The sequence below is a fragment of the Artemia franciscana genome, chromosome 12 (genome assembly GCF_032884065.1).
Source record: "Artemia franciscana chromosome 12, ASM3288406v1, whole genome shotgun sequence".
Taxonomy (NCBI): domain Eukaryota; kingdom Metazoa; phylum Arthropoda; class Branchiopoda; order Anostraca; family Artemiidae; genus Artemia; species Artemia franciscana.
Genome location: NC_088874.1, coordinates 32,914,609 through 32,932,919, shown reverse-complemented (window position 1 = coordinate 32,932,919; position 18,311 = coordinate 32,914,609). Strand labels below are relative to the sequence as shown.

At 33.2% G+C, this 18,311-nt stretch overlaps 1 protein-coding gene across 4 annotated transcripts in view; it reads left to right on the top strand.

The window, feature by feature from the left end:
* Positions 1–12,831, top strand: part of LOC136034012 (epidermal growth factor receptor-like) — a 180,266-nt gene extending 167,435 nt beyond the window's left edge. For 3 of the 4 annotated variants that reach the window (XM_065715062.1, XM_065715063.1, XM_065715060.1), the window contains 3 exons: positions 2,779–3,112; positions 5,810–6,037; positions 8,570–12,831. In XM_065715062.1, the coding sequence (XP_065571134.1) occupies positions 2,779–3,112; positions 5,810–6,037; positions 8,570–9,144 (1,137 nt within the window). In that variant the 3' untranslated portion in view covers positions 9,145–12,831. The remainder of the gene's footprint in view (positions 1–2,778; positions 3,113–5,809; positions 6,038–8,569) is intronic. The other variant, XM_065715061.1, reaches the window with a different exon arrangement.
* The last annotated feature ends 5,480 nt before the right edge of the window (positions 12,832–18,311 follow it).

Sequence of the window (18,311 nt, the reverse complement as noted above, 5' to 3'; positions counted from 1 at the left end):
AAAGATAGATTTATTTAAAAATAGTTTGCAGTCAGTGTCGTCAATTGGGAGGGAGGAGATGAAGTGTGTGTCCCCTAGACCCCCCTCCTTTGTTTTGAAAAATGCCTTTCTTGAACTACTTTTATTTAAAAATGTGTTCGTATTTTCATTGTAAAAAATGACAAACTTGCCGCCCCTCAAGATTTTAAAAACTACATTTTAACCCTCTTCCTAAATTTTCATGGATTGACCCTAATGTAAGTAGTTGCATGGAATTGCAAAGACAAATTCAAACCTTTATTGGATACTTTTAGAAGCAAGCTGAATAAGGACCTTTTAAGTTTTAAACAATCAAATAAATCATTTGTAAAGCTAAAATAAACCAAATTTTATTTTTAGCAAGTAAATGTTTCTGAGGCCAATGACCAGAAAAGATAAGAACCATACGCATTTACTACTACTACTACTACTACTACTACTACTAATAACTCACTGCAGCACCAAGCCGCCTAAGGCCAAAACAGCTACGCACGCTCCTCCTCCAACCTAATCTATTTAAAGCCTCCCTCTTTACACCCTCCCAGGAAGTTCCCATTTCCTTTAAATCTTTATTTATGACATCCTCCCAACCCAGACAAGGACGACCTGCTTTCCGTGTAGCCCCAGACTGTTGACCAAAAAGGACAATCTTCGGTAATCTGTCATCCTTCATCCGTTGAACGTGGCCTAGCCATCTCAACCTTTCTTTCATTATAGCCCCAGAAAGCCGGATTGAACCACACTTTTCGTACAACCTACTGTTTGAAATACGGTCAGTCAGCCGGGTACCCAGAACAATCCGTAGGCTATTTCTCTGGAAAACATCTAGTAAATTTTCATCTGCTTTTCGGAGTGCCCATGCTTCAGAGCCATATTTGACCTCTGTCATCACTGTAGCTTCCAATATTCTAATCTTGGTTTGTAGGCTTATCTTTCTATTCTTCCAAACTTTTTTTAACTGTGAAAAAACACCCTGAGCTTTAGCTATTCTACTTTTAACATCTTCACTGCTCCCACCATCTTTACTAATAATACTACCAAGGTATCTGAAGCTCCCAACCGGATCAATCTTTTCGTTACCTAATGTCACCTGTTCATCTTCACTTATTCCTAGCCTTAGTGACTTAGTCTTCTTAAAATTAATTTTCAAGCTTATTTTAGCACCCTGAACTCGTAAAACCTCTAAAAATTCATTCATTTTGCTCACACTTTCATCTAATATGCTTAAATCATCAGCATAATCTAAGTCCAGGAGCGTTCTTCCTCCCCATTTGATTCCATGGTCTCCAATTGCCTTTCCTGTGCTCCTTAAGACGAAGTCCATCAAAATGATCCATATAAAGGGGGATAGAACACAACCCTGCTTAACTCCTGATTTAATACAAAACCAGTTGCTAACCTCATTTCCTACCTTAACCGCAGCAGTATTATTCTCGTACATAGATCAAATCACTTTGATGTATTTTTCTGGTATACCATATAACGATAAGACCTTTGTTAACGCTGTTAATACGCATTTAGTCTGAAACAAACTCCAGCGCAGATGAGGAAAAATAATAAAAAATGAAGAGAAGATAAAAAACAGTTCAATAGAATTGTAGAAGATGGACACAAACTTTTATCGGATTTGTTTTGCCTGAATCAGACCAAAGCATATGAGAACCAGAGAAAAAGTGGAGGAAAAAAAAGAATAAAAACTAGAAGAGAAGCTATAAACAGACTTGTGTGGAATCTCAAAAGATGGATTCCAATCTCTAGCGCACCCTTAGACTAGTAAACCTGAAAAAGCTTAATCGAAAAGAACTTTACATTCCGAAATCGATTAAGCTTGTCTATTTTTAATTTCAATGCTGTTTTTACCTTTTATTTTATTTTATTATTTTTTTTACTATCTTTTATGATTTTTTGTTTCTACCTTGCTACATATTATTACAAATGATTATCCTTACATCTACTTGTTGTTTCTGTGAATTGTAAGATCGATCCAATTATTTGGATTAAAATAAAATACATTGATAATTAGCTCTGAAAGTTGTCGTTGCATAAAGAAGTCTCCATATTGATCAGAGATATTTTAAGTTAAGATTTTTCTTTATATTCATAGGTGTTTTCTCAGAAAACCTAAAAAGTCACATGAAAGGCCAAATCATGTACACATGCTTATATTTTAGCGGGAAGGAATTTAAAAAAGAATACAATATGATAGGTGAATAATATAACAAATAACAGAAAACACAAAAAAATAAAATAATGAAATTAGGAAGGTGGAAGGCGGCCTTATGAATTAGTCCATGCAAAATTAGCTTGTGTATTTTCCTCTTGACCGAAAATCCGCCTGAAACAAAATAATATCGAGATTTTTTTTTTGGGGGGGGGGGGGCTCAAATTTAACTTCTGATTTCTGAAACTTAAAACACATTTGAAAAATTAATTATCTAGAAGAAAAAAATCTTAACAAACAAAAAAGCAATTAAATTATGCAAAAATCACAAAAAAAACTAGATGGAAAATCATTGCCAAGTGGTTACGAAAAATCACAAAAGTAAAAATAATCACTAGCGTGAAAAGCCTGGAGCCAACGCTGTACTTGTCATAAAAATGTGCCTAAGACTCACTTGTACTCACCCCTCATAGAGTTCCAGAGGAAAAATAATCTAATCATCAATCAACGAGACATATATGAACTAGTTCGGAATTAAATCCTTCCCAAAATCTAGGCCAATAAGTACTTGAAGACTAAGTACTATTTATATTTTATAGGACGAGAAAGAACTTATTCGAAACCTGTCTTCAGCTATGGACGGACCTGAGATTATTATGGACGCGGAAGAGTATCTAACCCCGAAAGCTCGTCAACCACTGAGTAGCACAACGACAATGACTACAAATTCTTCGGAGACCCCTCCCCCTAATACCCCTACGAAGAAAGCACCGTCTATTGCTGGAAGTGATTTTAGTTCCGCTTTTCCAGAATCTCCAGGACCTATGACCGGTACTTTTAGCAGCACGCTACAAGATAGGCATAGAAGGGCTCAAAGGTTTAGGGATAGTGTCCCAAGCATGCGGTACATTGGTGATCCAATTGCTGGTTCAGGTAAAATTGCATGCTGCATTCGTCTTCTGCACCTCTTTTGGTTAAATGTGAACTGAACTGACTTTTATAGAAGCGAAGCTTGTAAAAATCAAATAGATTCCCCTGGGAAATTTGTCTAAAAGAGAAACTTCCTCTCACTATTTTTGTTAGGAAAGGGTGGGTGGCCAAAGCTTTTGAAAGTAATCTCTTTTTAGAACTTATCCCTTGGATACGTCTTGTATGACAGCATAGGGAAGATAACACCCAAATGAGACACGGGGTAATAGATTCCTCCCCCGATAGGCTGATAAAATTGTTTTAATTAATTTTTATTTTGCGTCATTCAATATCTATGTTTCGTAAATTGAATCTGCTATATGCACATCCTATAAGCTTCTGATTCGTCGCTTTTATATATATTATTTTTATTAGTTAGTTAATATTATTATAATTCGACTATAACTCATTCATTATTATAAATTTTTTATTATCTCAAGTTTTTTTTAGTATTTGTTTGATAATACCCCCATTATTTAGATAACTTCGAAGACCACACTGCCTTTCCATGACGAAAGTAAAACAGTTCAAAATAGGGATGAAACCTTTTTATTGACAGTGAACAGATATAAAATTTAACTGGATATTTCGAACACATATACAGTGTTCATCATCAGCAGTAAAACTTCTCAAAAGTTATTTCATCTCACCCTTTCTCTCATTATAACCCTAGAAAGCGAGATGGAACCACGTATTTCTGTTTGAGATGCGGTCATTCAGTCGGGTACCCAAAACAGCCCTTAGGCAATTTCTCTGGAAAATAGCTAGCAAAGTTGTTCAAATTTTATTTGAAATTTTCCAGTTTTTTAATAAGGTAAAATGTTTAATAAGGTCCAGTAAAAAACTGGAAAATTTCAAATAAAATTTGAACAACTGCTAAGATTAATCTACAATTCTTTGGGATTAAACACCCTTAGATGTGGTCATTTAAACACCTTTAGGTGTGGTTCCAATTTACAACTATTACTGTAGGACATATTGCTTTTTAGAAAAAGAGAAATTTCTAAAAGTCTTAGAACCTAAATAAGATAAGACATTATGAAAAGGAAAAATTTCACTTAGTATTATTCTGATTACTGGATCCAAAAGTAATTGTGCATCAAAATTATATGATGATGTATGAGTACCCTATAAAAAAACTGAAAATTTCAAAGAAAATTTGAACAACTGATAAGATTAATATATAATTCTTTAATTCGTATAATTTTTAATTCGTAATTATGCATCAAAATTAATGATTCTACTTTATCTTCCAAAATGTCTGGAAATATCTAGAAGGTGTAAGGGATCTCTAATTTTGTCAAGAACTCTACTAATGTGCATGGAATATTATAGGAAACGTCTGGAAAGTATAAGGGATCTCTAATTTTGTCAAAAACTCTACTGCTGTGCATGGAATACTGTAGGTTTTCTTTCTGCTTTATTTGGCCTAGGAAATACATCAGCAAAGTGGTTTTGGATCAAGGTTTCCTAAAATGATTATTACTGCTACCGCTATTATTGATTTATTTTCGACAAGAAAAAAATGTTAAATAGTATAATATAAAACATAAATAATATATTTTGTGTCTAATGAATGACAAAATGATATTGAATATTTCACAAAATTTCTCGTGAGCAAGAAAAGAGGATATAAGGCTTTAAAAAACAAGGCAACACAAAAAAAAGAAATCTGAGACCAAATAAGGTAGGACACCACCGGCTAAACCAATCGACGGGGCTGGTTTTATTTGAAGAATTGGAATGTAAATCCAACTTTTCCGAAACATTTCAATTCATTGCACCGAAATTACCGGAGCCTCAAGATTCACGACTAGACAATCTTATCCTAAAATGATATTTATTATCATTATTAATTTATAACCTGTCAAGAATAAAGTCAAGGTACAGGAAAAAAAGAGAAAAATGTAATGGACTTGAAAAAAATGTTTATGGTATGAAACATTATTTTACCCGGATGACGAATTTTTCTGCTACCCAAAAACGGCATATCTTTGAGTGAAGTAGCCTTGGCCTAGACCACTAGACCACTATCATTGATGGTGTTTTGGTACTGAAGCTCTTCAGGGTATTTCAATCAACATGTTGAGCCCCTTAATCCCTTAATACTTGATAATACGTGGGTACTCAAAAGTACCCACACCAAAAATAAGAGGGCGGTTACAGCCCAGCTTCGAAAATGAACCCCAATAATTAATTATGGTACTGAAGCTCTTCAGGGTATTTTAGTCTACATGTTGAGCCCCTCAATGCTTGCAAAGGAGCTCAAAAGTACCCACACAAAAAATAAGAGGGTAGTTACAGCCCAGCTACGAAAATGAAGCCCATTCATTAATTTCGCCATGATTATTATATCTGTGAGATTTTTAGAATTTTTTAGCCAAAGAGCTTGTTGGACAACACGCGAAAAAGAAAAAAGTGTAATGGATTCTTTTTTATGAACCAGAATAAAAAATCTGATAAAATCTTTATCAAAATTAATCATTTTAACTAGTTCTTTTATCTTTGTGTCTGTTATTCTCTGCTATCTACTGTGCTTTTTTTACTTGTTCTTGTTTTGTCGCCTTCTTTAAGCTTTCATATTTTTCTCTGTTTCTATCGTTGGCTTTTATTTTTTATTTTTGACCTTTTCAGCCCAATAAATTAATCTACTCATTACAGACGCTGAGAAAGTCGATGGGCGTCATTTCTTATACCCTCCTCCTCCCAACTTTTTAAGAAAGGGAGGTTTATGCAAAAGTGTGGCCAAAGTGGGAGGAGAAGTTTTAAACCTTCCAGTAGACGAAGATGACTACCTCATGCCATCTCCAAGTGGCTCTCAACAGCCTCCCCTTTCGGCCACAGCTCAAAATGGTTACATGGACCTAATTGGAGATGGGAAGATATCAGGTAATTTTCTCGGTTTACATTTGACGCTGGTGGCTAAAATTCTATAGAAAAAGTAAATAGAAAATGTAGATTAATTTGTTTAACACAAAAAGTAACGAATAAAAAAAGTAGCAATAATAAGCAGGAGTTACAAGGAACACGTATCTTTGAATCGAACACGAAGATTAGGGTCGCTGAAATTTTTTCAGCGATGTTCTATTTTGCCAACAGGTGAATGTCTAGTCCTTATTACTAAATTTTATCACAATTTAAGGAATATTTTAAACTTATTTACTTTTTTGAGAGTTTTAAGGTATAATTAGCCAAATTACAAATTCTAAGGTTTGCCATTCACATTTTTAGAAAAAACATCAGCTGAGCCTCCTAGTGAAATATAGTAATAGAGTGATAGTGAAATATAGTATAGTGTAAGTAATGTAGATTGCTATTTGATTTCATGTCAAAATTATGCAAGTTTTTTTTGTTTTTTTTTTTATCAAGACAACAAAATCTTAGGAAACTGTTGAGACAGTCACTCATCCAAAATGTTACGAACTTCAAAATTTAAAATATTTTAATTTTACTATTTTGACGGGTTTTGATCTATCTTATCAACATTCCAAGGGATAGCACTTAGAGAAAATCCCCAGTAGAATGGGCTTTACAACAAAGGTTCCAAAGAAGTCATCTGAGACACTGCCTCTTTTTATACATCTGCTTTTTCTTTCGATAGTTTCTCTTCTTACAATATTTTCAAAATTCCACTGCTGGAATCTATTCTTGAGTTAGTTCCAAGGCCGTATACATTATTTTGTTCCGGGGTGGGGGGAGGGCGAAAAAACTTTGAAAACGCATCAAAAATTTGTTTATATGCGTTTTGTTACGTTTTTAAGAGCCAGAAAAACATTTCGGGAGGGGATGGTTATTGCCGGTCCCCCCCCCCCACCTGGACACAGCCTTGGTTTGCGCAATCCCATTAATAAGATATAAAACCACCTGTGAATCGACCATTTTCTTTTTTTATTGGTCTTTATGAATATTTTAAATCTCATTTTCATAGCCTAGTAACTACTCCAAACACAGCGTTGCGGCTCTCAGTGATCTGGCGTGAGTTTAATGATTTTTCACTCAGTAATATTACAGGAACAGAAATCGTAAAAACTAATGCTGATTAATTGAGTTGACGTTTTGTTTAGAGGATTTTTTTTATTGCTTAGTTTATTTTTGGTATTATGATATGAAACCCTTTACGCTTCAGTCTTTAACTTTATTAAATAAAAAAACAAGTTTTTTTAAATGAAAGCAAGGAGCCACATTAAAACTTAAAACGGACAGAAATTACTCCGTATATGAAGGGGACTTTTCCTCCTCAACGCCTCGCTCTTTACGCTAAGGTTTGACTCTTTCTCTTAACTCTATTTTTAAAACAGTACGAAACTTTTAAAATTTAAACGGAAGCAAAATACGCATCCATGATCTGCCTTCTGGCAAAAAATACAAAATTCCACATTTTGTGGAATTGAAAAATGAAAAATGAGCATGGGAGGTGCCCAGTTGCCCTCCAATTTTTTGGTCACTTAATAAGGGTACTAGAACTTTTAATTTCCGTTCGTATGAGCTCTTTCACGATACCCTAAGATCACTGGGTCGATAAGATCACCCCTAGAAAAAAAACAAATAAACACGCATCCGTAATCTTTCTTCTGGCAAAAAATAAAACTCCACATTTTTGCAGATAGGAGCTTCACTGATACATTCAGTAGAGTATGGCTCACTAATACGTTGAATCTGATGATGTAATTTTCATTAAGATTCAAATGTTTTCAGGCTCGTAACTGTAAATCGGCGTAACTAAATTTGATGAAACTTATATATTTGAAATCAGAATAAAAATCCAATTCTTTTAATGTATCTATTGCTATCAAAATCGCGTTTTTTTAGTTTCAGTTACTATTGAGCCACCTCGCTCCTTTCTTACAGTTCGTTACCACGAACTGTTTGATAAATGATTATTTTATTTTGATCAGATTTTGAATAAACTAAATTTGATCTGAAGGGGGGAGGGGGTAAACCGAGGTCTCGAAGTGGCAGTTCGTGTTTTTGTGCGTGAACTGAGGGTGGTGTTGTGAGAATTGAAGCTCTGCGAAAAGAAGTCTTGTTTTAGAGAATTCTTTCTGTATTTTGTTAGTTTATTTTTAATTAGTTTCATTTTTGCTATTTTGTTACTGTTTTCTCTTTGGGCAATTTCGCAGGAATAAAAACTCAGGAGCTGGTAAATAATTTGTGTCTTATTTTAGGTTTTTTGTTTTCGTGTTTATTTTTGTACTTATGTTTTTAGTCATAATGATGATGTTCCATCCAATTTCAAAGCCTAATGAGTTACGTGCAGTGTTGTCACACTTTTATAATCTTCATATCCTTCCAGCATATGACACTGTTTGCTTATGCCTTACTTATAGAATTTAGATACGCAAACATTTTGAAACACATTCCCAAAGATTTTTTTATTGAAAAAGGCCTTAATCCTAGAATTTAAGCCTTCTTTTCTTCCAGAAAGCGAAAGTGAAACGTACAAACAACAACGTCGACCTGTGCTGGGTATGGACAATCCTGAATACCATATCATGTCAAAGGCTGAAGCAGAGAGATACCCATCTTCTCCGTTTAGCCCGGGGTCTTTCATATATCCTCCCTCGTCTCCTTATGGGCCGGCTCCACATTCTCCATATGGCTCTTCACAACCTCCAATTTCTCCTAGTTCAGTTGTCCTTAAACCCATGAGCGGCCCAAGTAGTATAAGCGGTGATAGATACATGCGGCCGGGTAGTGCCAGTGGGCCAGGTAGCCTGAATGGACCCTTTAGTGTATCTGCCAGTATTAGTGGAGCTTTTAGTGGACCTTCCTCGACCAAGTCAGTCTATAGCAGTGGACCTGGTAGTATTAATGTAGGAGGTGGGGCTACTTTAGGGATACCTGTGACAAGCCCATATCAGTTACCTTCTGGAACCTTTGGAAAGAATCCGAAGTCTCCAGAAGAAGAATTAGAACATGAATATTACAATGACTTACAAAGGGAACTACAACCTCTGACCCCAATTAAGGGAAATAGAAGTGAAACAACTGTATGATAATATCTATTTGATATTTGAGTGATCAATAGTGCCAATTATTTAAGAAGCCATTTTTGTTAAGTCAGTTATAAGCTGTCAATTAAAAACGAACGAAGAACTTGACTATTCGTAGTTTGTACAATTTTCCTTTCAAATTTTGTAAATTTAAAAGGAATATTTGTTGTTGCCTTTTGCTTTTTTCGTTGTGCTTTCTTTTTGGTTCACCTGATGTGCATAATTTTATCTCGTTAGAGTTTGTAATTAATTGACGTTATTTTATGTATCATTTTCTATGTAAATCGCGAAATAATTTTTCCATTTAAAATGAATTTTTAAATACCTATGGAAAATAGACCAGAATAATAAACTGAGGTGCAAAGATGGAAAATAAATAATGGAATATTTTGTCCAAAATTGTTTAAATTTATAGTGTTCCATTAATAAAATTCAATAAATTTATATGGAATTATATTTTTTATGAATGGCTTTGTTTTACTATGGAAGTAATGGAAAGTAATTTTTTTTTTAACTTTTTAGGTTCTATTGTTAAAATTTATAGTTTCTTGTTGCTAAAATTAGATTGAAAGGTATTTTTTAATGAACGTCATTGTCTTGCTAAAAATTATATATGCATTAATAATTTTTAGGGTTTTCAAAACTGTTATTACTTGGTTGCACAACCTAATGATAATTCTAATATAGACCAGAATTATAAATTAAAGTGGAAAAGATAAACAATGAAAAATCGAACGTTGGAACATTTTCTGAGCAATTGTTTAGATCTATAATGTTACGTCAATAAAAATCAATGAATGTAGATTAAAGTGTATTCTTATAGGATGATTTTTTTTGATAAAATGGATATTTGAATTGTTAATTTGTAGGGATTTGTTGATCCGAAGTAAAATGATAGAGAATCAAAATGGGATTACTTTTGTGATTATTATTTTGATTTATAGCATCCCAACTTAAAACCTCAACAAAACTAGATTGAAATACATTTTCAATGAAAATTATGCGTGAAGTTGTGATTTCTGCTTTTTTTCAAAATATATGTTGCTTGTTCATACACCAGAATAATAAATCCATACGCAAAAAAATGATTGGACATTTAATGTTGTGTTATTATATTGCTCCAAGTCCTTATAAATAAGATTTTTTTTTTTTTTTTTTTAATGACTTCGGTTTATTGAAGTTTATTAATTTTAGTCCTTTCGAAATATCAACTACTTTACTACAGACTAGATTAATAAATTGTTAAAATTTATGAATTGACGTAGTTTCAATACAAAAAAATTTAAACAATTTGTTTTTATTCTTGTTTCTTTTTTTTTTAATCTTTGAATCTATTTTTATTGCTTATCGACATGGCATTATAAACTTGAGAGAATATTTTGTCTTTTATCTTAAACAAGCAAAAAAATGAATATAGATCGAATGAGGAGGAAATTTTTTTTTTTTTGAAAAAATGATCTTTTCATACTTTAAACAACCAGTGCTAAGGATATTTCGGCTTCAGAAGCTTACGTGTTGTTCAAATCCACTTTGTCAGGCCCATAATCCAATAAAGTATCATGGTTAATGACTAATCTACTTATCTAAATTGACTAATAACCTAACTAACCGAACATAGTAATTAGATCAATTTGAGGGGGGAGGGGAACCTCACCTTCTACCTAGGTTTACTATACCCTCTCCCTAAATCTTGAAAAATACTCTTTTGGAGTATTTTCATTGAAAAACATATTTTTAGTTTTTTCGCTGAAAATAACTGTAAATAGCCCTCCCTCGTACATTTTCGTGAATTGATGCTTGTGCAAACTTGATTACATTTTCTGAGTACTTTTAGTTAAAAGATCGGCTCTTTTCATTCAAAGGTGATTTTGTTGTGCAATATAAACTCTACGCGAGAGCGACAAAATTTAAAATGTTTTTCAGATTTTTGATATTATTATGAAGCTGTTGATTTTGAACCTAGGCATCAAACTTGAAAAAAAAATAAATGCTCTTATTTCTAGCTCTAAGCTTTATTTCTGATATATTTTTTAGCAACTGAGAATTTATATTTTCCTCATTTTTTTGGGGGGGGGATTTGAAACTTACTGTTACACCTCCTCAATAAGAAGTGCCAATATCTGTTTCGCAATGTAAAAAAGGAGAGGAATAGCCAATGATCATCAATTGCGATCTAGCAATGGTTTTCAGTAGGCCTACTATTTTGTCAATGTTGTATAAGTGCTTATCTATAGAATTTCTCGAAAATTTGAGAATCCAAAAATATATTTTTTTTTTCAAGCTGTTTTTTACTTTGAATTTAAATATATCCATACTTGTTGCTCAATTTTATAGCTGGTACCTTGTAAAAGACACATTAAACAATATATAAGATTAAAAATTCAATTACCAATACTTACAAATTAATATTTTTGGCTAAATAAGAAGCAATAGAAAATACCATCATTTACCGGTGATTTCAATTTACTTGTTCTATTGTCTATGCTGACTTAATAATTTGTTATTGAAACAACAACAAATTAGGTGTTAGCCAATTTAAAGAGGTTCTATATGATTGTTCATTCTTCGTCGTCTATGAAGAACGAAATCACAAAGTCTAATCCAAACTACTTTTACCGTTGTCACCGCTCTCGGAGTGGGAGACAGGAGACGCTGTTGTGGAAATTTCGCCTTGTATGTATGAAAATTAAATTCTTTTATATTTTTTTTTCTACTGAAATTCCCTGACCTGGTGAACCTCTTTGTCTTGGTCCAAATGTTGGTTTCTCTTTCAATAACTGCCTTAAATCTTGCATGTTTAGCAACTGAGAATTCTGATTCCTGTGTACCCGCTGTTTTCACCGTTTCATTTCGGAGCCCACTTATGGTGCGGCTTAACTTAGTCTATTTGATGATCCAGCTCTGATTAGATAAGTGAAGACATGTTTCTTTTTAGAGTGCGTTCAGACCCTGAACTGCATTAGTTGACTGTGGTTGACTTGACTACAGTCAATTCAAACGTAATTCAGATTTGAAAAGGTTTGAACATCGAAAGTTTGCTTCTTGTAAGAAAGTCAATTATCAGATTAGGCGAAGTTTCAAAGAAATTTAACTGGAGTTTCCCTTAAATGGCCTAGGTCCTATAATCTATACGAAAAAGTCTGTTGTCTATAAAATATTTATAATCTATAAAAAAGTCTATAATCAATAAGTGAAATTCCAAAAATTTATAAGTGACTACGTGCTGAATCTGCTCAGTGACAGGACTTATGAAAACTCCACTACCTTTGGAGGGTTAGCTGATCGAGTAGTTGTAACTAAGGTGGGTAAAACGCGTTGAGCTGACTGTAGTTGACCTATAGTCAAGCTAAGTCCAAGGTCCGAACGAATTCTTACCAACCAATTCCCTAGATTTATCTAAGCTCATTGAATTTTCAGGGACGTATTAGTTATGTTTTATTGTATGAATTTGTTTGTGTCATAATTTATTATGTATATATTTTTTTTCATTCCGAAATTTGTATACTGCATTTCCATATTAGCAATTCTTAGTACAAATGCGCCATTAAGTTTTTCTTTCTTTTGATGTATACAGCTTCCCCAGTGATATGGTTATGTACATATTTTGTATATTGTATATTCCTAAATATGGTAGCGATTGTTATGTGCTGTGTAATTTTGAAGATGATAAAATATATTTCGTACGACATAGACTCTTGAATACATCTTTTCAAAGGGAAACACATCGTTGCACCTAGGCGCGCACCCATGGGGGGGTACTTTAGCTTCCCCCCCCTCAAGAAAAATAACATTGTGTTTTTAAATCTTATTCAATCTGCTCGGTTTTATGATTCATTCCTTAGTCCCTACTCAAAACTTGAATTCAAAGACCTAGAATAAACATAAAGCAATGCCTTAAAGTATCGTTTTTCTAAGATATTTTTTAAGTTTTCTGTCGGTTGGCCCAGGGACCCCTGGTCAGCCCCCTCCCACAATTATTTTCTGAGTGTAGCGCTGGTTGCACCTAAACAAAATAAGAATATCCTTTTTTTTTCGACAAATTTCCGTGTCACATTTTTCAGTTTTTTTTCTTTTTTTTGAAATGGAAAGAACTTTTCATGCCTAAAATATATTTGTAATATTTTTCTGAAAACCATTTATGGCGATTCTATGAGCCCTTCTAGGTCGCTATCCACTTATCATGTTTATATACTTATTTTAATTATAGTTTGTACATGAAAGAAATTATGAAAATGGAGCAACAACCAAAAAAGAAATAGAACAGAAAAACACAACAAAGAAAAATTGGAAAAGAGGATGGTGAGAGAACAAATGCACACAAAATAATTACCAATATCTGCAACAGTGTTTTGACGCAAGTTTGAGAAGTATTAGTCGTCGAAATACGCCAAGCCAACGAATAGGCTACTATCTACAGGAGGAATAGGGAAATTCTTCCAAAATACGAGAGTAGAAGTACCCCAATGACAGGATAGAAACTTGTGCTTATTTGCATTTAGCAATGGAAAGCTAGGTAAGAAACAGGTTACCGGCTATGTTACAGGTTAAAGCTAGGCTGCGTTAGAAACATCAGCAAATTAGGAAGCTAATTACAGCAAAGAGATTCTTATGAAGATAATACTCATCCCTGCTTCAAAAACCCAAAGGATTGTTTTTCCTGAAAACAATTAGTAGTTATGCTAAAAGGCCTTTTTAGACTGTTATCCACAAAGGACTATGTATTAAAAGGAAGAGAAAGCTCTTTATGCTCTAAACCAAAAAGTATTTCTATTATTTTTGTTCACTGATCCCGTTTGCAGAGAGAAATTATTTTTAGGGGGAGAATGCCATCGTCATGCCCAAATTCAAAAAGTTTAATGTCTTTCGAAAATGAATAATTGTGATAATGAGAGTCCTCATATAATTATGTAATCCCGTTTGTAGAGAGATAATCCTCATATAATCCTGTTTGCAAAGAGAAACTATTTTAAAGGGAAGAATGACATCGTCATGCCCAAATTCAAAAAGCATATCTAATGTCTTTCTAAAAATGAATTATTGTGATAATGAGAGTCCTCATATAATTATATAATCCCGTTTGCAGAGAGATAATCCTCATATAATCCCGTTTGCAGAGAGAAACTATTTTAAAGGGGAGAATGACATCGTCATGCCCAAATTCATAAAGTTTATAATGTCTTTCTAAAGATGAATTATTGTGGTAATGAGAGTCCTCATATAATTATATAATCCCATTTGCAGAGAGATAATCCTCATAAAATCCCGTTTGCAGAGAGAAACTATTTTAAAGAGGAGAATGACATCGTCATGACCAAATTCACAGAAATTATATGTAATATCTTTCTAAAAATGAATTATTGTGATAATGAGAGTCCGCATATAATTATATAATCCCGTTTGCAGAGAGAAACTATTTTAAAGGGGAGAATGACATCGTCATGCCCAAATTCATAAAGTAGGCTATATCTAATGTCTTTCTAAAAATGAATTATTGTTATAATGAGAGTCCTCATATAATTATACAATCCCGTTTGCAGAGAGATAATCCTCATATAATCCCGTTTACAGAGAGAAACTATTTTTAAGGGGAAAATGACATCGTCATGCCCAAATTCATAAAGTTTATAATGTCTTTCTATAGATGAATTATTGTGATAATGAGAGTCCTCATATAATTATATAATCCCGTTTGCAGGGAGATAATCCTCATACAATCCCCTTTGCAGAGAGAAACTATTTTAAAGGGGGAATAACATCGTCATGCCTAAATTCATAAAGATTATATGTAATATCTTTCTAAAAATGAATTATTGTGATAATGAGAGTCCTCATATAATTATATAATCCCGTTTGCAGAGAGATAATCTTCATATAATCCCGTTTACAGAGAGAAAATATTTTTTAGCGGAAGAATGACATCGTCATGCCCAAATTCATAAGATACTGTATATTTAATGTCTTTTTAAAAATGAATTATTAGGATAATGAGAGTCCTCATATAATTATATAATCCCGTTTACAGAGAGATAATCCTCACATAATCCCATTTGCAGAGAGAAACTATTTTAAAGGGGAAATAACATCGTCATGGCCAAATTCATAAAAATTATATGTAATGTCTTTCTAAAAATGAATTATTGCGATAATGAGAGTCCCCATATAATCATATAATCCCGTTTGCAGAGTGATAATCCTCATATAATCCCGTTTGCAGAGAGAAAATATTTTTTAGCGGGAGAATGACATCGTCATGCCCAAATTCATAAGATACTGTATATCTAATGTCTTTTTAAAAATGAATTATTAGGATAATGAGAGTCGTCATTAATTATATAATCCCATTTGCAGAGAGATAATCCTCATATAATCCCGTTTGCAGAGAGAAACTATTTTTAGCGGGAGAATGACATCGTCATGCCGAAATTCATAAGATACTGTATATCTAATGTCTTTTTAAAAATGAATTATTAGGATAATGAGAGTCTTCATTAATTATATAATCCCGTTTGCAGAGAGATAATCCTCATATAATCCCGTTTGCAGAGAGAAACTATTTTTAGCGGGAGAATGACATCGTCATGCCCAAATTCATAAGATACTGTATATCTAATGTCTTTCTAAAAATGAATTATTGGGATAGTGAGAGTCCTCGAATAAATATATAAATTAAATAAAAAAAAAAACTTTCCGAAAAAGAAGTTTTTCAAAGAAAAGTAAAGACCATATCAAACTTAGATCAGCAGAAATGAATAACTAGAGTAATTCAAACTGGAAACGACCTGAAATTAATGTTAAAGGCCAAATGAAATCCGAAGCGAGCAGAAATTAAATAAACAATCATAGCAAATAAAAATACAACCGGTGCTAATTTAAATGGAAAATTAAATCTTAAAACGAGTAAAACAAATTGAGTATTCAAATTAAACTTAAAACGAAAAAAAATCACTACAACAAGAGTTTAGCTACTGCCCCCTTCCCTAACTGTAAAAGTCTAAAGCATACTGCGTAATTGGTGCGTTACGGAAAAAGAATCATATTACAAATATTTTTCTTTGAACTTAATACAACACTGAAAAAAAATTAACAGCGAAATAAGATCTTGAAATGATGAGCTTTCAGCAATTAATATTATTGTATATAATTTATTGAGTTTAATCTCATTAGTTCTTTCCAAGATTGTTCAAGACACATGCAGTTTTCACTAAAAACAATTTAAAGATATTTATTCCTTACAGTTTTATAAGTTTTTTGTTTATTAAAGCGAAAAAAAGTGGAAACATCTAAAATGTATTTTGTTTTCTGTGGCATAGTTTTTCGCATCAATACCCTTAGTTTTAATAGCAGTAGTGGCTGTAGTAGCACCCTTAGCTTTAGTGGCAGTAGTAGTACTAGAAGTAGTAATAATAGTAGCAGTAGTGTTAATACGTAGATGTCGTAATAATAGCAGTAGTAACCACACAACACATTTTCCATCTGTTTTTGGAACAGGCACTAGAACTTAAAGCTTCCAATAAAATTCACTCCTTCAAAAGTTTCAGTAAAATTGGTAAGTATTATAGAGCGGTGCCGCCTTTTGATACTGCTTATTTGTTTTTTTGAATCTGCTTATTTGGTTTTTTGAATCTTACATGCATATAGTTTTTTAGTTTAATTGAAACTTCCCCTAAGCTTTTCCTAAAAGTTTTTACTTTAAAACTCTTAGTTTTATTAGTTAAAGTAACTATAATGATAGTATTAATAGTATTTAAGTACTCATAGTAATGGCACTAGCACTAATAGCAGCAGAAATATTAACGTGTTCCCTTTTGGTCATTTGAATACCATTCTCATGAAGTCCTGGGAAGTTTCAACTTAATACAAATAGGCGTTGCTATGACATTGCTGATATATCCTTTTGATATACCTGTATATTCATATAACTTTTGTGATTCTAATCTTAATGCTCTTAGTCTTACAAGTTGTTGCAATAGAGGTATTAGTTGAAGTAGCTGTAGTCGTAGTAGTAAATGTAGCGGTGGTAGTAGTATTAGTAGTATCATGCACATATTCCCTTTTGTTCTATTGATCTTCCTCTTTAAGCATTTTTGAGATGCTGTCTTTTGACAATAGGCATGTACATACTGTCTTTTGATTTGGTTCAAATTTCCCCTCAATGTTTTAAATGTAGTACTTTGGTTTTAGTAGTAATAGTGGTAGCTGTAGTAGTTATGGTAGTTGGTAGTGGTAGTTATGGTAGTATCATGCACATATTCCCTTTTGTTCTATTGATCTTCCTCTTTAAGCATTTTTGAGATGCTATCTTTTGACAAAGTGCATGTTTATAGTGGCTTTTGATTTAGTTCAGATTTCCCCCCAGTATTTTGAATGTAGTGCTTTAGTTTTAGTAGTAATAGAGGTAGCTGTAGTAGTTATGGTAGTTGTAGTAGCAGTAGTAGTGGGCAAATTTTGCCTTTTTGTTCAATTGATCAACTTCATTATCATTTCCTGAAAGTTTGAAATTCATATACTCAGTCATTCCTGAGTATAAGTCCTTTCGACAACCCGTATATACATAACGTGTTTTGATTTAGTAAAACATTCCCCTCAACCTTCTCTGAAAGGCTCACCTGAATGCCATTTGTCTTTTTGGAGATAAAGGTCAAATATGCAACGTTTCTCAATAACATACACTATATGTAAACAATGAACGAATAACCTAGCTTGAAGCCCTTGGCCTGGGGGCAGTAAGGGGGGTTGATATACCCAAAAGCATAAGCACTGGATCTTTTAACAGTGCAGAAGAAAATATATATCTGAAAGTCTTGATGGGATGTTTGTTTTGGAAAATTATAGGTGTGGAGAAGGGGGGATTGGCTGCCCTTAATCACTTTGGACTCTTAAAAAGGGCATTATAACTCACAATTTCCAATCAAATGGTCCCTATCTAAATTTAATTCGATCACCCATTCTATGAAAACCCTGTATGCCCCCACTGCATCACTTACGACCCTTGCCTCAGGGCTCTGGTAGGTTGTTTCGACTCTGGAGCCTTTGTTTTATGTTCTTTGGACTATTTCTAACAAATCTCCCAATTTCGATCAGATACATTGGGGAAAAGAGGGCGTCCGGGAGGGGGGAATAGTTGCCCTTTGTCACTTTTGAATCTTCAAAGGGAATTAAAACTTTTAGTT